The following is a 22,459-nucleotide window of genomic DNA, read 5'->3' as shown; positions in this document are numbered from 1 at the left end:
TTCAAACTAATGTTCATTTTAATTCACTTGTGGTTGAAAGGTGGGTTTGTTACTCACATTTTTGCCCACTTTTTTGCTTCAGGCAGCTGTAGTTCCAGCAAAATAATCATTTTGAGCACAATCCTTATGATGATTATTCCCATCAGGGAGCAAGGGTCTAGTTTTATTATTACGAAGATGGAGAAAAATGGTTTGGTTAGTTGCTGAAATGAGGGGAAACCCTTCTAAATATTTAGTAGTTGAGGTGTTTTGTGCTGGGTGAGGCAGTAAGGCTTGCTGTAGAAAAGCTGAAGTTTTGAAGAGCTTTGTTTTCCCTGGGCAGAGTGCAGCATCACAGAGCAACAAATCTTTGTCACTAAATGTTCCCAGCTCAGCTGTTCTGCAGCAGTCACAGCAGTTATCACAGCTTTGTTTTTGAAGAAACGTGAATCTGAGGTAGTTGGGTCTTGTCTCAGTTTGCTTATCTCTCCATGGGCAGATCCTTCAGGGCTCAGACACATGTTTAGTTAAGTGAAGCAAACTCTTTATCTTATTCTAACCAGTCAGTTTGATACTGGGTGTACCAATGCCTAAACTTTCCCAGTGAGTCTTTTACATTGTCTGAGACACCTCCTTTCAGACTGCTTCAAGGTATTATGGGAATAGGGAGTGAATTTATGATTTAATGGGAACTTGATTTTCATAGATGCAGGCAACATGGTTCTTCCCTTTGTTGATTACAGTAGATGAAGAAAATTAGTGACAGAAGGTAATTGGGGCACTTCTCTGTAACTGCTAGGTACAGTGCCTGCACATTGATCATGGCCTGAAATTGTGGTATTTATCCTGACTGAAACAGTGAGAATTATCCACCTTGTCCTCTGGTAAAATCATGTCGGGTACCTTGAAATAACTGGTAATGGTAATAGCTTGGCAGAGATGACTGACAGATTCTCACTTGTGCTGAGAAACCCAGCATATTGTTGGAACTTTGTGCGTGGGAATAATACTGTATTCTTCTGGGGGAACTATGCAATTGACACAAAACAAATTGATTTTAGAGATGTTACAGGGAGCAGAGAAACAGCTGCTGTGTGGGGCTCGTTTGCGACTTTTTCTCTTACAAGGGTTTTTTGTGGGCATCCTTGGTCAAACTTCAGCTAGTAATGGCATAGTTCTGTTTCGTCATGACATGTGCTGCTGCAGTTGAGAGGTCTGGCTGCTCACCTTTGCTGAATCCAAGGTATTTACTGATCGTAGAGATGATTGCCTCATCCCTAAAGTTGGGCTACTGTCCCCTTGCATTATAGAATCACAGAGGCTGGAAGACCTTTAAGATCATTGAGTTCAGCCTCAAAGCTAATACTGCCAGGTCCACCACTAACCCATAGAAATCACAGAATCATTTTGGTTGGAAAAGACCTTTAATATCATCAAGTCCAACCATTGACCCAGCACTACCAAGGCCACCTAAGCACCACATTTACATGTCTTTTAAATATCTCTAGGGGTGGTGATTTTGACCATGTCCCTGGGCAGCCTGTTCCAATGCTTGCCGACCCTTTCAGTGAAGAAGTTTCTCCTAATATCCAGTCTATGCTGCTGCAGTTTGAGGCCACTTCCTCTCATCCTATTACTTGACTGACCTCCACCTCTCTACAACCTTCTTCTGGGTATTTGTAGAGAGCAATAAGGTCTCTCTTCAGCCTCCTTTTGTCCAGGCTAAACACCCCCAGTTCCCTCAGCCGCTACTCATAAGACTTGTCCTCCAGACCCTTCACCAACTCCGTTGCCCTTCTTTGGACACACGCCAGCCTTTCAATGTCCTTCTTGTGGTGAGAGGCCCAAAACTGAACACAGGATTTGAGACACAACCTCACCAGTGCTGAGGACAGGGGGACAACCCCTGCCCTGGTCCTGCTGGCCACACTAGTGCTGATACAAAGTCACAGTGGGAGGGTGGAAGTCAAAGTCATGTGGCAGAGGGAAAGATTAGTTTTTTGTAGTAACACGATTTGCAAGTTTAAGAAGAAAAAGTGGCAGTTGCAGCAAAGGGAGAGAGTCATGCTTAACTGTGTTGTTTGGGTTGTTTCATTTTTTTTTAATGAAACCTGTGATTCAAACTGAGAAAGTGCTATTTTTAACAAAGCACTTCCTACAGGGCCCGACCTGCATCTCTGCACTTTGTAACACAGATGCTGCTGGTGCATTTATACCCACCACATTCAGGAATAACAGGATTCCATAAATTATGGCAAGATAAAGTAGGCAAAGGTGGTACCAACTGGCAGATGACACTGCATGTGTAACAGTCTTCCAGCTTACTTTTCTGGTTGTTACCTTTTGCATAATAAACTGGAATGATGTTTATATATAACATATATTATGTTTATATATATATCACATTATATATAAACATTTCAGGGTTTATATACACTTTTTTGTTTATATATATTTTTATATATGTCTTTCACCTTGGCTTTTTCATTATTTGTCTTCTCCATGTTGTCACTGTGCTCTTCCACAGTGTAAACGTAAAAACATAAATCCAGCATGGTTTCCTGTCTCCTTTTAAAATCTTTAAATAGCCTTTTCTTGCTCTTGTGCAGCAGATTTTAGAAGTCGTTGGTTGTTGAACAGCGCTCAGAGTGCTCTGACAAAGAAATCGGTGACTATAATAGCTTCCATTGAACCTGGGACTGTGTTGTGGCAAATGCATCTCTGTTCGCTTTGCATCTGTGAGTCAAAGGTGCTTTGAGGAGGAGGGAGAATGTCTGCTTTCTATAGAGTCACTTTGTTGGTCTTTTTTCTTTTTTTACCTAACGATTTTTCCTAAGTCTGCTTTAGGGGTGACTGTTTATGAGAAGTCTAGTGTTCCCTAGCACTTTATTTTCAGACCTTATGTAGATGAAATGCTTGTGGTCACTGTCACTGGTTCACCACATGATGTCTAATGGCATGGGTGCTGTGTTGTCAGTGCAAGGAGCTCGTCCAGGAAACTTTTTTGGAAAATCTGCCTTGCTTAAAACAAACAAACAAAATTCTAGCAGCATCTTTTATATCACTGTAACCATGTGTGGCATCCCCTTTCCCTTGGGCTCCAATGTATATATAGCATGCATTCAGCAAGTGCTGGGGAGTCTGAACTCAAGCATGCATCAGGGAGCCAGCAATCCATTTTCTTTTACTTTCTGCTGCCTGTAATCTAATAAAGCCAGATTTGTTTCTATGCAGTTATGTAGGCTGGGGGGCGTTGGTGTTTGTGTGGTTTTAGTTTTAACACAAACTAAAAAAAAAAAAAAGCGTCTATTCTCGCTGTCTTGCAAGGCATCTTAGAGAAGTGGGAATCCTTTCCCACAAGGAATTTATGTATGCAACATACCAGAAGTCTGTGTGAGTTCAGTACGTGTTTATATGGCCAGGGATTGCAGGATACGTCTGTCTGGAGCAGATTATCAAGTGGCAATTCTGGAACTGAAGCAGGTTGTTTCCTGCCTGTACCAGGACCAAGAGATTTTTGCAGACCGTTTATTTACCCCCTCTAATCAGCTGGAAATTTCAAAGGTGCTTAAGAGACTTGACTTGGGCACCCTTGGAAATACCAGTTAACTTCATTGTGCTTTTTGTTGAGTCTAATCTGTGCTTTCAGCTTGCTTTTTTTCTCATGATGGAGACGTTAAGCAGTAGTAGTAACTGCTGTGCATATTATGCAGGAGTTGTACAACGTGGATCAAATAGTAGAACTCGGTTTAAACAACTTGAAATATATCCAGTAATCTGGAGGCATGCGTGCTCAGTTTTGCTTGGGCTGTCTATCTTGTCCTGCTTATCTGCTGTAGAAGTATAATTTTCATAGGCTTAAGTCATGTGCTGACATGCCTCACTCCTAAATAGGGCTACCTGATACAATTAGAGTTTATCCTCTTCTGGCTGGGAAGAGGTTAATTAGGGAATTGAAAAAGCTCATTCAGGTTCATCATAATGAAAAGTGAGCTTCCTGTGACAAGATGGTTCAGAAATCATGCTTTTCTGATTTCTCACTGACACAGTTACCCAGGATTGATGCGTGTGTGCTGATGTGAAGCAGTGTCTTGGGCTGTGCCACTGTTGCTGTTTGCAGTGCCAGGGTTGTGATAGAGACTGGAAGAATAACGTTAATCCCAGGCACCTTCTCACCCCTGAGGGAGGGGAGGAGTTCGGCAGGAATTCGCTCCGTATTTTGCATTGCATTTCCATTTCTTGGGTCCCAGGTTTTTACAGCAGTTAAAAGCATATAGACTCTTTGGATAAGTTACCCCCACTTTGGCTTTGCAGGCAGTGTCAATACTGGAAGCCAGCCCAGACCAGGCTGTGGAAGCCTTTTAAAGCTGTGAGCACCCTTGCAAATATTCACTCTGATGTTTCTGGGACTGGTTCCTTACAAAATGGCCATGGATGTGCTAGCTCACGTAATATGTGAAAGCTTTTTGTGTGTCCTGGGTTCAGCTTCACTGGATTGGCAAGCTTGTCTTTCTAAAAATGAAATCAGAGCAGCCAACAAATTGTTTGCTTGTATAGTCAGCCCAGCCCAGCCTCTCTGGTTCCCTTCCCTCGTTCCAGTCTGAGACTGTGGGGAAGTCACGTGGGTGGATCAGATCACTTTGGGAAGGCTCTCAAGGAAGGGCAATGTTAGATGGGCCTTTTCAACACATGTTTACTGGGTTAGTTTAGACTTCATATTTCAGGTTGACTCATGATTTTGGAAAAGTAACAGTTAGCTTTTGTTAAGGTTGCCCATGCTTACAGACTGATGAGACTGTCTCGCAGTGTTTTGGGTGCAGGTATCAACATCTTATCTAGGGTTTTTACAGCATCAGTAAATAAAAATGTAGAGGAGATAGTTGCACCACCACATGAAAGCAGTAATGTGTATGAGATGTGGATCTTGTATTACCGGGTCCTTTGAAAGAGGAAGACTTAAGTGGCAGCGGGATGGAGCTCCTTACTGGTATGAAGCTGCAGTGGGGATCTTCTGGCCTCAGCAGTGCTGCAGAACTACCCTGGGGCTCTGTGCAGACAGACCTATTGAGAGATCAGCAGCAGGATGGAATTGCACTGAACAGTTAAGCAAGGACTGATTTGACCTTGACTCAGATACTGAAGAATGCTGAGCACCTGGCATTATGGCAGGGAGTTCAATTGCTCTGCGAAAGGAAGCTCAGCTTTTGCCCAGTAAGGACTTAAGAAATTATGAGTCTCTGCTTGTACTTGTGATGCTCATTGCAAATTTATGTATTCTCTGCTTTTTCTATAAGCAAATCCGTGGAGCAGTACAAAAGCTTAAAATCCAGAATAATGAGTGGTTGTTGCAGGTTCATCTCAGTAAGCTGTGTGGCTGCTGCTGGCAGACACTGCCAGGCACAGACACTGCTGTTTTGAATTGTGTGCTTGTATTGAGTCTGCAGGGACCCCTGTTTAGAAGGGTTAGATAAACACGATCAGGCTGCATTGCCAGCAATGATGTTCTTATTTAATGCATTAATGAGTGCAGGTGGCCGGACCTCTGGAGTCAATTGAATGCAATGCAAACTCCCGCCGTATATAGCAGAGCCATTGTGAGTCCAAGCCACTGAATGCTGAGCCAGCTCATTTGGGAGATGAGGTGGGAGATGGGAATGAGCTTTCCACACCTGAATAAAAATTTTGCACTGTTAACAGCAGGTTTCTGAACATTACATTACAGCATGAACATTACAGCAGAGCTAGCTTGTGCAGAAGAACCAAGAGCAACAGAGTATCTTTTTATAGCTGTAGCAGGATTTTTCTTTGCACTTCTGTTGATAGCAACTTGAAATTTGGGTAGTCAACAGCTATGGATTTACTTGCCTGACACCTTGTTCTGTTACCTGGTAGGATTCAATAAAGCACTGGTTAAAATAATTATGTTGGGCCTACACCAGCACTTACAGTGCTGGAACAACACTGCCAGAGTTCTTCATTTCCTTCTACAGGCAAGATGTTGGAAGCCAGCACAATTACTGTGTTCTGCTGGCCATTCCCACGGTGAAACCTGGTTTTTATTTCCTGCGTCTTTAACCTTAGCATCAGTGAAATGATCCCTGGAAAGGTTGTATTGATTGCACATTATTGTCTAATTAAAGCGCAGTAAGAAGAAATGCAGAACACTCGCTCTTGCAGCCCTGTGCCTCTTGTAGACACTGTAAATTAGTAAGCTTTCTGCTCAAATACGGAAAATGTCAGTGCTTATTTCCTTTTGAATTTCCCAGCATCTCCTGAAGGCTACACTTACAGATTTGTGATTTTTTCCTTTTTTTCCCCTGAAATAACAATTGGAAATAAGTGCTATTTAGAGAAGAAATGAGGCCCTGTAGGCTTGCAGGGGCCCTGTTCTGACCCTCTTGGCTATAACCCATTCTGTCTGAAGGGAGGCACTTCTAAATGAATGTATTTTAATCTCAAACCTTCAAGATGATCCTTTAGCATCATATGCAAATATATAAATGGGTAATGAGCTATACAATATATAGAGACCAGTCTTTAAATAGTGCTGTCTGGTCTTAACCTGGAGGCTGTTGCTTTGTCTGGATTTTATGGCTCTTCTTTTCAATGTTGCTGGTGGCTGGATACTTTATAGTAACTTGTACCTTCCTGAGTTCTGTGCAAGAAGCTAATAAAAGATAAATCCTGGTCTTTGATTTGTCAGGAGCTCAGGTGTTTGTCATTGTAGTTCTGCATCTTGACTAGTGATTGAATATGAGGCCTTGGGGAGATTACTTAGCTCACCCAAACCTTCAGCTTGCATCTAATCACTAGATGATGCATGACACACTATGATACATGCACAGAGATTTGTGAATTATCAGTAATTCTGCTCAGGACTCTGGGCAGAAAGATGCTATGGAGAATGGTGGACTTGTATGAATGAATTTATGATTCACCAACTGCATACAAAAACCCCTAAAATGTTTAGTATCATGTGGGAAACTGACTTTTCCCTTTTTTTCCCCTCATAGGTGTACTTTCCGATTCCCTAGCACAGTTATAAAGATCCAGTTCACATCTTTATACCACAAAGAGGAAGTAAAAGAGGAAGCCTCATCACCTCCCCTTCGTCCACTTTATCCTCAAATATCACCTCTGAAGATCCACATCCTGGAGCCGGATCTCCGGACCGTGGTCAGTCCCCTACCGTCCCCCACAGGCACTATCAGGTAAGATGTTAACTACCCAAAGCGTGCTCTCTGTCACCAGTTTGTCAGCTTTGTGTTGTTTATCTGGTGTACTTGGTGCATTAAATACCTCATTAAAAATAAAAATCAAGAAACATGTTAAATATCTGCTGTTCAAAATGACAGAAGATTTAAAAACTGTTATGCTGGCTGGAAGTAGGGCACAAGGCTTTTGTCTAAGAGCTCTCAATGTTGAGAGTTAAAAACTTGTCTCAGTTTTCACACTATAGAGTTACTAGTCTATCTTTGGCAGTGGAATTAGAAATATTTATCGGGAGCTGCCTATATGCATGGAGAAAAGAAAGCAGGCAAATATTTTCTATGTTAGGACTGCCTGATTTATTTTTATCTCAATAATATTCTGTTGTTGCTGGGTGGTGCCGGTGTTATCTGAAGTTAGGGACAAGGGTGGCCATTGGCACGTGGTTTCCTGGGAATAGAAGGAAATGGGGGTAGGATGCTGACCATGTACTGAGGGGCTTTAGCAATCTGAATGTACATCTGTGCGAGTATCCTGTTTTGTAAATTATCTGATTGGTGAGCGTGCAGTAGAAATAACCTGAACACCAAGTTACCGTCTGGAATATTTTCTTTCCTCCTTTCTCAGCAGAGTTGATGTTATGGATTTGCAGTAATCTGTTTTAACAATAAAGCTATTATTTGGAAGCATAATAAATTTAAGAAATTAAAGTAGACTGATGATACAGGATGATGGATTAGTTTTAAAACATGCAGGCCTTAGAATAGCAAGAGTGTACGTGGCAATAGTAATAGCCTTTGGTTTGTTTTCTTGTCTGTACATTTGAAAAAGGTATAATACACAAACATCTTGTGACAGTTAGCACTAATTCAGTGAGTAGTATTCAAATTTACGTGGCTGAGAACAATTTCAGTGTCACAACGAAGCCAGTTTGGTTTTGCATAGGTCTGGAGGTGCTTGCTTGTTTGGGTTTTTCCCCTGGTCTTGCAGAGCTGCACAGATGTGCAGTGCAGATATTCTAGAAAGAGGGGGCTGGAGGTAGCTGTGGTTTTAGTCTTCTGTTCAGGCACTGCTTTTAGTTTATATTTAACCTTCTCGTTTTAGATGAAGCTTGTTGCTGGGAGAGGAGGGGGATGGTTTCATTGCCAACATATGGTATTTAGTTTCCATTCAGTCATCTTGCGCAAAGCAGCACAGTGTGGTTTGTGTTACTAACAGAGGCTGTATCTTTTGACGCTGGCGTATGCCTGCAACTGATATTTGACTCCCCGAGAATGTTTCTTTTGCATAAGGAGAAAGTGGAAATAGTAGTGTTGAATTGTGCTCAGCCCCTAACGGAGTGTTTACTAAGGATGATTAATGATTGCATCCGTTTGTCTTGAGCAGAAGCTTATCCAGACAAGTCTTCAGAAAACCTCAAAAGACATCTGAGGTTTCACTTGCCAAACCCCTTTCGTTTCCGAGTTCCTCTTGCAGAGGAGGGGCTGACACGTTTGTAAACATCCCTGCTCAGCCCCTTCAGCCTTCCCCTCTGCCCTGGCAGGGTCGTGCAGCTCTCATACCCTGTAGGCCTCGTTTTGGTAAGCGATTTGGGATTTTTTGCCCGGGAAAGGGAGTGATTTCCAGGAAGCATGTAGCTATACATTCAGGCCATCTGGCTTCCAGAGCAGCTCTCTCCAATCATGGTGGGTGAAGGCTGGTACAGGGTCCTCTGCCCCTTCCCAAGGGTAGCTCTGGGAGGGCTGGTGGGGGCTCAGTGAGGGACCCACACCCCTGTCCCATTGCTGCCTTTGGGAGGTGGTTGCATGAGCTGGGCTCTCCTCCTCCTCCCTCTCCCCCTTCAGTATTTACTTTCCTAATTTGGTGCGTTTGCCTCGCTCCTCCCTGATTGGCCCATGGAAAATTATTGCAGTTTGGAAATCCTGGGCAGGGTGAAATTTCCTTTTTGGAAAGTGGCTCCTGGCGCCCTTTTCCTGCCTCCGCCCGGTGCAGGGCAGGGGCTGTACCTGTGCTCCCGCAGCCAGACCCAGCCCTGCCCTCCTGACCCCCAGCCCTGCTCTGCCTCCCTGTTTACATTGCAGTTTGCTTCCCTGCGGCTCCCCTGCAAGCTGCTGGGTTTTATCCAGCCTATTTATTTTCCCTCTGCGAAGTGCACCGCCTAGAGAGGGAAGGAGTTTTAGTTAAACAAAACCAAACCTGCCACCCTCAGCAGCTTTGCAAAGCAAGATTTCTGCTTACTCCTAGAGAGAAATGTGTCCACTGTTTTCTTAGGTAGGTGTTTTATCTCCAGGAGGGGCCGTTTGTAGATGTTTGAATGCTGTTGTACAGCTTTAAGGGAAAATGTTGGCTGGCAGCGTGCTGTGAGGCTTACACACAGGGACGGCTTATTTCTTCCTGCTTTGAGTTCAAAATTCCTTTTTTTAAAAAAAAATAAATATCAGACTTACATGTTTGAAAAAGGAAAAGGTCAGTGTGGTTGTAAGAAATTGGTAGAACCAGCCTGTATGTTTTACACAACGTAAGAAATGGCAGAGCAGCACCAAATCTCTTCTCAGCAGATTCAAGACATTGAAAAGCTGTTTCAGACCATGTGTAGTTGGGTTAAATTCAGCTCTGCCTGTTGAGAGATAGAACTGAGTCCCAATATCGGGATTTAAGGGGTGGTCTTTCAGTATTTGGCTTTAGGATTCTCGAGCTCGCACTTGGAGGGTCCTCTTTGAGTGACACCCTTGCTGGTTACATGAAGTTCCCAACCTATGCTACAAACACTGGCTTTGCCTGGGTTTGCTGTGAGTCCTTATCTACATGAATGTGACTCCATGTATGTATTGTCATCTAGTCCCCAGAGTGGCTTGTGCTTGGATGATGAACATCCACAGAGACAAAGTGTGATGTAGGAGCCTATTCCTGGTCTCATAGTCATGCTGAGTTGGAGTTTAGATTTACAGTGTTTAGTTTTTGTTTTAATATCTTTCAGTTTATGTTAATGACCCTGTAGTAGTAACTTAGTTTAGTTTTCCAAAGAGCATTTCTCTCCAGCACTGCCTCTCAGGATTGGAGGTTTTTTAGTATTTGTGAAAATGAAATTATTTCTCTCTACATGCTTCCCTATTCTAAACAGCAATTATGTTCTCACTGTTACATATTTTTAAAAAGCTACAATAGAGAAATAATAAATGCTGTGCTATGCAGGTCAGTATTGTTATTCGTATTTTACTGTTGCTACTTCTGGCTTGTCTGAATGACTGTGGGCTTGAACACTTTGTACTAGTTTGTTTTTTCACTGCAAAGCTGGGATAGTTAGCTCACACACAGTCTCTACCAGTAAAAAATAAAAATAAAAAATGAATATTCTTTGACATGGAGGAGGAAGAGGAGGAGCCCTTAGAGCCCTGTGATAACCACTGCCTGAGAAGTGTCTGGTGAGGTTCTGTGCTAATAACTAAACTGGTACATATTTGTGTGTGGACCCAAATTTGTAGTTTAGAGAATTATTAGTACTTAATGAGCCTGTCTATGTTCAGCTGTCGCTAGAAGGGTCAGTATGTAGTTTGCAATGAAATTAATGGTATGAACAATGAAAGATCAGCTGGCATCTTTCTGCATCTTTTGTTTTATAAGCTTGATTAGTAAACCAGAAGACTTGAGATGAATTGCCATGAATTGCCAAGGTTTTGTAGTATTTTTAAACCTTATTTCCTTTTCTCCCTTATTTTCGCTAGGCAAAATGAGTTCAGTAACACGCTGCATGCTCTGATAGTGGATTACTCAGAGGCCTGCACCCCAGGAACTGCAGTTATCTTGGCTTAGCCACCAACTTGCTTTGTGGCCTTTAACAGGTCATTTAAATTCATTGTCTGATTTTTATGTATGTATAGTGTAATTACTGCTTTCCGAGAGTGTGTAGCAGATAAATTATGTATTGAGCTTTTATTCAGTAAAGCATGACGGAAGAGTGTGTGCGAGAGCCATGTTATAGTAGATGTGCAAATGCTGCCTGTGCTTTGATTCAGACCTGGCCTGGAAAAAGGGAGTGCTTTATAATAGGCTCCAGGACAGCCATACAGCACTGTTTCAGAACACTTAAGATTTAATCTGAACTTGCCTTCCTCTAAAGGCATGTAGTGAGAAGCTGAATGAACCCTGAGTTCAATGGATGCGTTCACTCACTGGAACAGGGTGCATAAATATTGCCTGCTCAGTTTCTTTCAGGCTTTTTCCCGTCTTCCCATAGCACTACTAGCAATTGAACTGAACAGCCTGTGAAGAGCTCCAAGGCAGGTTTTTTGCAGGTTCTTTTGCATTGTCTTGGTTATCCATTAAATCCTGCATTCAGGCAGAATATACAGCTCAGGTAACTCCCACAATTGGACAGACCTGTGATTAAAAATAATCACCCTTGTCTCCAAACCACAAGCCAACTCGTGTGATGCATATACATCGTGTAAGCAAAGCAACAATCTATACTGGGCTTCTTGCAAGTTCCTACACATGTTTAGTTCAGTGACCATGTGCTAGAGGAGATGTGCCAAGCCTTGAGCTGGAGGAAAGGGTGCCACCAGCTACACAAGCACTTCCTCTTCCCCTGATCAGTATAAAATGTTTACTGAATCCACGGCTGGAGTGACCTCACTTCCTTTCAAAGAGGGGAACCACTGAAGCAGAAAGAAGCAGTAAGAATTTCAACTTTTGTGGATAGTTAACTTTCACTGTGGCTTGTTCGACAGCTTTGGTTTTCTTCGGTGTTAAGCAGGGAGGGTAGCTCTCAGATTTCTCCTTTCACATCAAAATCCAGCTTGGTTTGGCAGTCTCACCACTTGTGATTGTTTCTGAAACCTGTCTGAAGCTTGCAACATGCAAAGACTTGCCTTTCTTTGAGTTAGGATTTTGGGGTTAGGCTGGGGAAGGAGAGAGCAGCAGAGGATTCTCACCCATTATTGCTGATTGGTGTATCGTGGAAATGCTCGTTTCGCAAGACAAAGTGCTGTACTTTGACCTGATTCTTGCTTATTGCACGTAAAAAGCGTCCCTGTATTTTTTGGTGCCCCTTTTTGCAGGCTTATGAAATGGAATACAAAGGTAGTCTGAGGTTTGTGGCACTTCTGTAACCGTAGTCCTTGTGTGCAGGGCAACAAGCTCTGATTTTCATTTGAGGAGGAGACTGGGGAAGATCTTAAGAAATGGTGATTGTCCCTTTGTACTCAATAGGGGCTTTAAAAATGTCCTCTTCAGACACACATTTGTATATTGGCAGTGTGGCCAAGGTGGTAACTCTTATCACTGCTGTGTCTCTTGTACCTGCTTCACAAATGTGCACTTCAGGCATTTTTCAAAGGCACAGCCCATGTGCACAGCATATCCTACACCACAAAGTTGAAGAGATGGGGTTTTTTTTTCTTCCTCTTTAGCAATTCAGATTCCAAGTCAGGTGAACAATTTTATGTGGGATTCCAGATAATATTTCCTCTTTGTCATAGAGAAGATAGGTTTATCTTTATATATCTGGTTTAAATTAAGCTTCTGTAGCTTGATCCCCACAGGTATTTCTTGCTGAAGAGAATGAAGTTAAGTAATAGGGCAACTTGCCTGCTTTCACATACTGCCTCTCCTTCTGGGGAAACTGGCACTGGAGTTTGGGAGTGTTTCTGTTCCCAGCTTGTTCATAGACTCGTAATATGACCATACATACAACATTTAACCACTTCATTTTATTTTATTTTTTCTCCCCAGTCAAAACATAGCTAATATTGAGAGAGTCTGGAGATTTTTACTTAAGAATTTTTATATGTGCTTAAGCAACAGATCCCTGTAGCCCAGTATTCTGCCTCAGATGAGTGTATTTGGGGTACTATAAGAACACAGAAAATACACATTAATGCTAACTTACAGGTAGTTTGCCTCCACCATTTTCTTGGATCAGGGGCTGCCCCAGAGCAGGGACTTCCTGACCATCTGTCTAATAAAGCCCCTGATGGATTCCCTGTCTTCCTCCTTTCCCCAAGAACTTGTAATGGACTTTTTCATCCACACAGACTTTCAGCATCTGCCCTGTCTTGCAGTGTGTCATCCCACATAGTAACTACAAACATGGAAACACTTTGTTTTGGACATGCTGTTTTGTGTTCACCATCTCTTCATTTGGAAGGGGCCAGGAGCTTAACTTGACTTCTTGGCTTTGTTTTTATAGGCTCTGTCACCTTGCACGTCAGCTTCTGTTTTAAACTATTTGTTTAGAATCTGTTTCCTATCTCTGACCATCGTAGTTATCCCTGTCACTACCTTCTCTGGATCTGGAATATCCTTCTCTTTTATTTGAAATGAGAAGAGACAAGCGGCACACAGTGTCCTGGGTGTGGACACACCATGCACAGTGGTACATCTTATTTTTGCACTCTGGTTCTTTAGTTAAAGCAAACTGATTTTGCACATTCCAGTAAGTTGTACATATCTTCCAATAGCTGGTGTTTAAAGAGTTATTGCTAGAAAGTGCTGTGAATTAAAGAGGCTAGATTCTTGTTGGCAGGAGTTGAAAGTGAATCGTGATGCTACCAGACCTGTTATGTTCTCGACAGCTTGTGTGAAGTGAAGTGAAACCCTGTGCTTAAAAGGCTTTCTGCCCCTTCCGTGGTGAATGAATTTGAGACACTGCATTCAGCCCTCATCATTCTGGCCTTCAGCTGAAGAAGGGTTAAGTATTAAATGGAAAACATGCAGCACAGGACCAGTGTGATTCAGCACGTGGTTGTAGTCTGATTCTAAAGCTGAGTCTCAGCATGGTCTTTGGGGAACTGTGGCTTGATGGCTGCCTGCAGTCAGTGTTTCAAGCTGAGATACTGAATCCTCAGTGAATATCAAGGATCTCTGGGACTTGGGGCATTAACCATGGTGCCACAGGATTAGGCCTGTGGGTAACTGCAGCTGGTTTGCTTATGCACCCAGTGTGTCTATCAATGGTATAAAACCACTTGCTTCCTCTCCAGAATGCTCTCTTCTGTAACAGACAAGCTTAATCCAAATGAGCTTGGATTGCTTGTAAACTAAGGTTGCCTGCATGGACAGTGAGCATGGATCACAGCAGTAAGTTAGGATGTCAGAGACCTGGGTGAAACTGCAAACCTGGCTGTGCTTTTCTCAATAAAAGGTTGTAGTATCAAAATGGATCAAGTTGTCTCCAAGTATTGATGCAATATTAATATGCAACAAATGGCAATCACTGTCTCCACACTTTATTTTTGTTTTATAGCCCAAGCAGGTGTTTGTAGCCTAAAGTCTTTTTGTTCCATAGTATTTTTTGAAGGGGGTGTGAGTGCATGCAAGCATCCCTGGCCAGCCCTGGCTCTGGGTGGCGAGGAGAATTCCAGGAACTCCAGGAAACTGATGTCAGTGCATTGTGTGTGTTTGTTTTCTTTTGACTGCACTAATGTTTAATTTTAACTTAACCCTCAGAGGGGTATTTTTAGTAAAACTGTTTCTTCACTCCTTTTGTCCCATGTGTATGTAGAGGGGTGAACAGATTGTGCTTCCTTAGTTTTTTCCAGTACTCAGCTCTTTCTTCCTTCCCTCTGAAGAGCTCGCTGATGATTGACTGAGGGCTTGAACATTTAGCAGCTGTGTTACCCTGTCTCTTTGTATGGGGTGGCTAAAAGTTCATGTTGTTTGTCCTGTACCTCTGTCTCTTGATTTGATCATTGATCCAGGCTGAAAGGAGGCAGATCTACCTGGGCAGAAGTGCTCCAATCTGGTAAATTCTTCAGCCACTGCAGCAGCTTTCCCCAGGGACAGCTGCTGTTTTAGGGGAGTATCATATTCCTCAATGAATATCTACTGGGAGAGGCTGGCTTTCCTAAAAGTTAACAACACTTCAGGTTGGAGGGGCTTTGTCAGCACTCAAGAAAATCACAGCCTTGAAGGTTAAGGTTTTTTCAGTGTTTTTAGGGAAAAAAATAAAAATATAAAAAATCATTATCAGCTTCAGAAGCTGAAATTTGAACAGCAAAAAAATGGACTACTTGCTCAGCTGATCTTGAATCAAGCCAATTCTTGTGTGTGAACTGCATGGAACAGTTCTTGAAGTGTCTGCAGTGCATGAATTTGCAGGAGAGCTTCTTCATTTTCCATATCCTTGACCTGAGTTTTGGCTGATCTCTCTGGTTTGCTGTTCATGTTATTTCTGCAGACAAAGAACAAAATCAGAAAACCTTGTTTCATCCTGTTCCATTTCTAGTTTGTGTGTTACAATAATGGCTCAGGTGCTGAACACAAAGATAAAAAGAATTGCAATAGTTTTGGTTTGTCATTGTTTCATGTATGAAAATGGCTTTCATTTGTAATTATCTACACGTTATAAGAAGTGTGTATGTGGAGAAGCTCTTGAAAAATGACAGCGGAATAATTAAATTCACACCAGCTCCCCATGTGAGTACTAAGACATCAAGAGTGTCTTCTGTGGTTTAGCATTATCCACTTCCAAAGCAGGCACAAAGCAGGGAATAGCAAACTTTGATCCATTTTCCTGCACGAACAGGCCACTGGTTTTTGAAAGACTAGGCAAGAAATGTCTTTATCTCTGGCAGAAGGAGATTTGCACATGTGGGCTCATCAAAGCTGTATAGACCTTGTACATCCTGAAAGCTTCACCTGTCCAGAAGGACAGCATCACCTATTCATGCCAAGGACTTTTGGTGGGTGCAGGAAGGGTTACCAGGCACTGTGCAACCCTGGTTAGATAAGAGAGATGGGTGAGCTTGGGTTTCCAGTTGCAAAGGTTTGTCGTGGCTGGATATCTCTGTTGCCGTTCACCTCTCCCCAGCCTCCCCCCCCCCATATCCTACAATTCGCTTTTAGAAGAAACCAGTCTGGGTTGTGCTGAGCTCAGCGCTGCAGCCATTTGCGAAGACGCCACAAGGAGAAGCAGCACTTCTCAGTTTACAGGCTGGACCGCGGTAGGAAACGGTCCTTCCTTACACTGTCAGATTGCTTCTGCACCAAAGGTATTGCCCATGGAGCAAACAAGGACTGTCTTGCTGTTTCCTCTCCATCCACATGTGTACGTGCACGCGTGGGAAGCTATTTAGACAGTCACCTTTTTGAGGACGGGGCTGTGCTGATTTTTCATGCAGCATTTAGCACCGTGCAGTGATGAGTGTCAGCTGCTGCATTTGTGTGTCAGGGTTAGTGCTGCTGTTGGGCATTTGACTGGGAAGGAGGTTGTTTATGCCTGTTTTACTGAATTCTGGTTTTCAGCTGTGGGCTTCAGTTTGCATCTTCTCATACCATTTGGACTGCTTGTTCGGCTGTGTAAATCTGTGTATTGTTTTGCTTTCTTGCTCACTGTTCCTCTGTAGAAGACACGTGGTCCTGGGATTTGGCTGCACCCCTCAATGCCAGGCAGTGCAGAACGGAGAGGCAGAACTTCACATTCCCGAACTCATCCCTCTCCTCCCGTCCTTCCAACCCCACCAATCAAGAATGTGTGATCCCTAGACAAACCTTTCTGATGAGTTCTCATCTTGTAGCGCTCACTCCCATGTGCCTAGTGCAAATTACAGCGACCTTTCATTTGTTCGTAGCGTTTCATCAGCTGCAGCACGGCTTTCCTGCTCAGTAAGCGTTCCTGCAATGCCATCGTGTGGTGGCTCTGGGACTCTGAAAGCGTCTTTTCCCCGTGCTTGCCAGAGCTGATGAAAGAGCTGCTTTCTGCGTTGGATACGAGTGATTGCAGCTCCCTTTTGTTAGTTGCATTTGTGTGCTGGTGAATCCAGGAAATCCCTGTCTCTGGCTGTGTGGCACTGATCAGGACATGATCTCCTGAAGCTTCTGTGTTTAGACAGGGACCTTCATGGCAGATGCCTGCACTGGGTGCTCTAACTATGATACTGTAGAAGAACGTAACCCGTATCTGTCAAAAGGGATGACTAAATATTTCCTGTGTTGCAAGGAGTGTGGTGTGGTGTTCCTTCACAAGCTATAGTAGCAAGATATTTACTTAGTTAAGCGTTCATCCCTGGTGCAGTGTATGTTGCTTTAAGTCCCACACTGTTTCCAGTGCTTCTCTAAACAAAAAGGAGCTGTTGAATGCTTTGAGGCTCTACTGTCTTGTGATCACAGAAGATGGGCGGAGGGAGGGAGTGTCAGGATTTTGTAGAAATTCCAATTTTATCTCTGACACGTTTTATTCTCAGTCTGTCTGGGCTTTGGATAAGCCACAGGGACAAGAGTAAATCCAGCGCTTAACTGCTTCTCAGTGACCTGGGAGCTTTACCTAAGATAGGACAAACAATGTGTCTTGTTAACAAATGCAGTAACAAATAACTTTGTTTCCTTTTCGCCTCTCCAGTGTTCCCAACTCTTGCCCGGCCAGTCCACGTGGTGCTGGATCCTCAGGATACCGTTTTGGTCACAACATTACCTCGGATCTGCAGCTGGCAGCAGAGTACGCCGCGAAAGCAGCATCAGAGCAGCAGGCAGATGCATCTGGCGGGGACAGCCCAAAGGTTCAGAGAAACATTTCTTACCCAGCAGTGCTCGTTGCCAGGCTTATTAAGACCTGGTGGTTTTTTGCCAGTGGTGAATATATTTAAAAGGGGTCTGAGAATACCCTGGACAAAAGGGCTCTGTGCACAGTGTCCTCCAGGGTTTTCAGACCATGTATTCAAACCGGTGTCTTACTGGTGGTAGATGATTAATCTTTTTGCTGCCCAAAATGCTTTCAAGTCCTTCACTAAAAGGGTTAAGTGAGAAGAAATTTTTTTTTTTTTTTTTGCTTGGAACCCATGAAGAAGAGGTGCATTAAAATTCAGAGTGTTATTTTTCTCCTTTTTAATTAATGGTATTTTGCAAAGCACTATTGGAGAAAGGAGAAGCAAGGGAAGAAACCAGATCCTTGCCATGAGAAATCTATAGTCTGACTTTAAAACAAACACAAAGGCCTGTCAAGCAAGCACTAAATGAGGAGAGTAGCAAGTGGAATTTAGATTAAAAAATAACTTTGCTGTAATGATAAAATTTAATTTTGGTAAGCTGATCTTCAGATCAAAGTTAAAGGTCTAGATCCAAAACCACCTGATTTGAGATTGCGTGGAGGAGCACAATGCTAGGTAGCTTTTTTGTAGGTTGAATTATCCCTTGAGACAAGAAGGGCTGTTTTTGATGGAGTAATATGAAGAGCTGGGAATATGAGATGTGGCAAACAAATTAAAGTTCCTAGAATGAAACAAATCCTGCTGGAGAGGGGAGGGATAGGATCAAGTTTCATATTAGGCATGTTGCTGGGAGGGAAGCTGATAGTGTACTTGCATGAAACCTTTCTAACAAAGTTTAGTTGTAGCTGGGCAGATTTGAAGGCTGTAGTTTCAGGAACACTGAAAGCAGAGAATACACCCAACACCCTCTAACTCTTTGCTTCCAGTTGCTTGTCCTGATTCTGTTCCTTGTGTAGGTGTAAGCACGTGTGGTATATTCAGTGTGAAATGGAATCAGCTTGAAGTTAGCTTTTTTCTGTGTGTTTGTGAGGAGAGGGAAGGAGATACTTTAGTCTGTCTCAGTCCCATAGTCCTGTTTGCACAGAAATGCTTGTGCTAAACTGGGAGGTGGCAGTATGAAACAGGAGGGAAGAAGGTGGTGCTGCTCTTAGTTGCCCTTGATGCTCTCATAGCATCTGTGACATTTAGAGCACAATGTGCTTTTTTAAATTTGGGTTGTTGGTACTCACTCTAGTGTAGGAATTCTTTGTTAGTGACTAAATTTGATTTTTTTTTTCCTTAGGATGAGTCCAAGCCACCCTATTCTTATGCTCAGCTAATTGTGCAGGCTATATCTTCAGCACAGGACAGGCAATTAACACTAAGTGGGATCTATGCCCACATTACCAAGCATTATCCATATTACAGAACTGCTGACAAAGGCTGGCAGGTGAGTTCTTGACACTGACAAGCTTTTAAACTACTTTGATGGGACTTACCTGCATTGAAATATATTTATTAAAGATTTGGGGCACTGGGAGTAGAGCTGCTTTGACTATTCCCAGAATGAATTTGTTTAACATAAGCTAACTAGTTTGTTTGTGGGTTATTAGATATTTTTAAAAAACTTTTTAGTCTGTAACTGTTGGGCTCTCTGGTTTTTGAAACCCTTTTAATGCTATTGTTCTTTATCTTTCATTTTTGTTTTCTTCCACATCCTTTCTATCAGTCACTCCTCTGCCCAGATACTTGCCTGAATCTTGCTTAATCTTTCACCTTGTCTTTATTTGTAATGGTCTGTCCAAGCAGCAGATGTCCAGGCTAAAACTGAGGTCCAAGTTTTTAATCATACCTTAAATCTTTACAGATGTTTTGTTTTCCCATTGTATCAACTTCATTGCCTGAGTCACAGTTTGTAAGTTCTGAATCTCAGCACAGGAACTTTGAGTCTGTGCCTTCCTTGTGGTATTAAAGGAAATCTGACCAGCTTCATAGGAGAGTTTGAACATAGTTAACACATGCTAAATCAAGCTTAAATGTTCACTTGAGGGCTGCTTTCAAAGTTCCAGAAACCTCAGCTCCACCTGCTTTCAGACTTTCTTGGCGTTGTACCTCTGCAATGGGTGTTTTCATTTGAATATAATACTCTAATGCAGCTGGAAAGACTGTTGCAGCTGCTGATTTCATTGTGTTCAACTGGCAGGAGCAGTATTGCTTGGTGCACTTTGAGTACAGTTGGAATAAGTATGCTTCTGCCTCCCTGGCTTTCCCCTGCAGTTGTAATTAATTGTGGAATTCACTTCCTGCCTTAACCTGCTCAGCAGAGCTGTGCTTTGCAGACCTGTTGCTGCGTCCTGCTTCAAAGAGAGCTGCATTTCAGTGGAGGATGAACTTGTCTTTTTTCCTCCCCTACCAGTAGCATTCTAAGGCTTCACATGTGAAGAGCTTGTCTGAAGCTGTTACAGAAGCTTTTGTTTTGAAAAGGGGAAGAAGAATGAGCTTGGGCACACCTGGGCTTACTGAGCCTTTCCCCTAACCCAAAAGATAGTGCTGCACCCAGCCAGAGGTGGGTTTTGCAATGAAAAGGATAAATAGTGCTGTCAACATCTGGGGAGCTGTACAGTGCTAGACTAGTGCCACATAAATAATGGATTCTTCTTGGTGAGAGCTGTCTGAGGGCATGTTGGCTGGCTTTTGTATTATGATTACCATGAGATGCAGTGTCCTTCAGGGCATGTTTGGGCTCCCCGGTGATTGTCTGGCAGGTAAGCAGCTAGCACAGGCTCAGGCAGTTTTTTTCCACTTGCCTAGAAGAAGACCTGTCTTTTGAGAGAGTTCTGATGTGGTTTGTGGTGATTTCCCCTTGCCTCAGCAAAAGCTCTGCTTTCATTGCTTTTCACAGAAAGTCACTGCACTGCCAGACTCCAGGTGTGGTTAAGGGGTGATGTGGTACCAAGCATACCCATCTTTCAGCTTGGTTAGTAGAAACTCTCTGACATGTTTCCTCAGGTTTTTCTCTTCCATTTCTCCTGTGACTTTGGAGCTGTTTGAGCTGAGTGACCTGTTTCCGTCTTCAACACAGATTCTGGCAGTGTGGATTTTTATTTTTCCCAAGCTATGTGGTGAAACCCATTCATCTTTGTTATAAGCTTCCTCATGGCAAAATAATCATCTCATTCCTCTGCTTCCTGCAGAATTCCATTCGGCACAACCTCTCCTTGAACCGTTACTTCATTAAGGTCCCACGCTCCCAGGAGGAGCCTGGAAAGGGCTCCTTCTGGAGAATTGACCCTGCCTCTGAAGCCAAACTAGTAGAGCAAGCATTTAGAAAACGAAGGCAAAGAGGGGTATCCTGCTTCCGAACACCTTTTGGGCCTCTCTCCTCCAGGTAACTTCAGCTTTCCCTAATCTCTGTGCCAGAGGCATTAGAAGCAAACAAACAAAACCTTACCAAGTGCACTGAGCAAACCCTACTTCTCTATATAGTTTGAGAGGTAATACAGATAGTCCTGAGGTACAATCCGAAAATAGTTCTGACTTCTTAACTGTTTACCAAAAAAAAAAAAATCCATAACCAAACTATAAAAATGCATCCAATAATATATCTGTTCTGGCATCATTTCAAAGAAATTCAAAGCAGTTATCACTAGAGTAAATGTTTTCAGATGCCAGTCTCATTGCAGGAGAGCTGTGTTTAGATGTGGATTAGATCATAGTGGGAATAACTTTTGTGGTATTTAAAACACTCTCCTATAGGGAAGATCATGTTGTTCATGGTTGTCAGTAGTGAAGCAATGGGGGAGTGTACTGTGGAGCTGCTGCAAAAGAGGAGCTCAATGGAATACAGCTTTCTCCCAGCCCTGGAGATGCAGGGATAAGACTTGCAATTTAACACTAACTGGAGCAGTCTCATGTAGCGTTCTTCCCATACCTTGCTTCCTTTCTGTCTCTTAAAATGGGGGAAAACAGGAGGAGAATCGTTTTCAGCTGATGAACTTCTGTTTTGTTTGTCGTTAAAGAAATGTAATGATTCCTCATGTTCTTGGTGGTCACATGGGACCAGAGGTGGGAACCAAGTGATTAGGGAGAGAGAAAGGGGGTGCAACTGCTCTGGAAGCACAGGCAGAGCCAGACATTTGCATCTATGTGTCCTCTTCCTCTCCCCTGTCACTCTCAAATGCTGACAAAGCTCCTTTGAGAATGGCCTAAAATTATGAAACTGATCTGAACATGAGGCACCTCCTGCTTCTCTGTCAGCAGAAGGGCTTAACATGAAATGTTAAGCATACTCTGAAGAGTCCTGGAAATAATATGGCAGCTGGGAATAATATGACAGTATTTGGTGCTAGGGCGTTTGTGAGAACACTGTGTTCTTTTGAACTCTTCCCAGCAAGACTGCTGTGGGTAGTGCGGAAGAAGGGCTGACCACCTACTAGAGAATCCTCTAGTGGAGATAACTCTTGGTCTCTGCTGCTGTCTTGTGGTTGAAATGCATCTACACTTGCCAACTCTATGCTCTGGTGTTTCAGGAGTGCTCCTGCCTCCCCTACTCATCCTGGCCTGCTGTCCCCTCACTCTAGTGGCCTACAGACCCCAGAGTGCCTGTCACGGGAGGGCTCACCCATTCCACATGATCACGACTTTGGGTCAAAGTTAGCCTCAGTTCCAGAGTATCGGTATTCCCAGAGTGCACCTGGTGAGTAGCTCTTGTTCCACAGAGGGTGACTGTTCAATTGCATGGAGTGTCATGCTGGGGACACTGCAGGAATGCTTCTGCCAGTGTATCACAGGAGGAGCTTGTTTCTCTTTCC

General features: G+C 43.1%; 1 protein-coding gene across 1 annotated transcript in view; it reads left to right on the top strand.

Annotated features, from left to right (window-relative positions):
* FOXK1 (forkhead box K1) overlaps positions 1-22,459 on the top strand; it is a 48,252-nt gene that overhangs the window by 19,584 nt on the left and 6,209 nt on the right. Inside the window, exons 2-6 of the mRNA XM_051632066.1 lie at positions 6,993-7,190; positions 17,525-17,681; positions 18,952-19,098; positions 20,843-21,036; positions 22,178-22,344. Coding sequence (XP_051488026.1) covers positions 6,993-7,190; positions 17,525-17,681; positions 18,952-19,098; positions 20,843-21,036; positions 22,178-22,344 — 863 coding nt within the window. The remainder of the gene's footprint in view (positions 1-6,992; positions 7,191-17,524; positions 17,682-18,951; positions 19,099-20,842; positions 21,037-22,177; positions 22,345-22,459) is intronic.

This window comes from Apus apus, chromosome 14 (genome assembly GCF_020740795.1).
Source record: "Apus apus isolate bApuApu2 chromosome 14, bApuApu2.pri.cur, whole genome shotgun sequence".
Taxonomy (NCBI): Eukaryota; Metazoa; Chordata; class Aves; order Apodiformes; family Apodidae; genus Apus; species Apus apus.
Note: the sequence above shows the minus strand (reverse complement) of the source record. Positions and strands in the feature narration are given on the sequence as shown.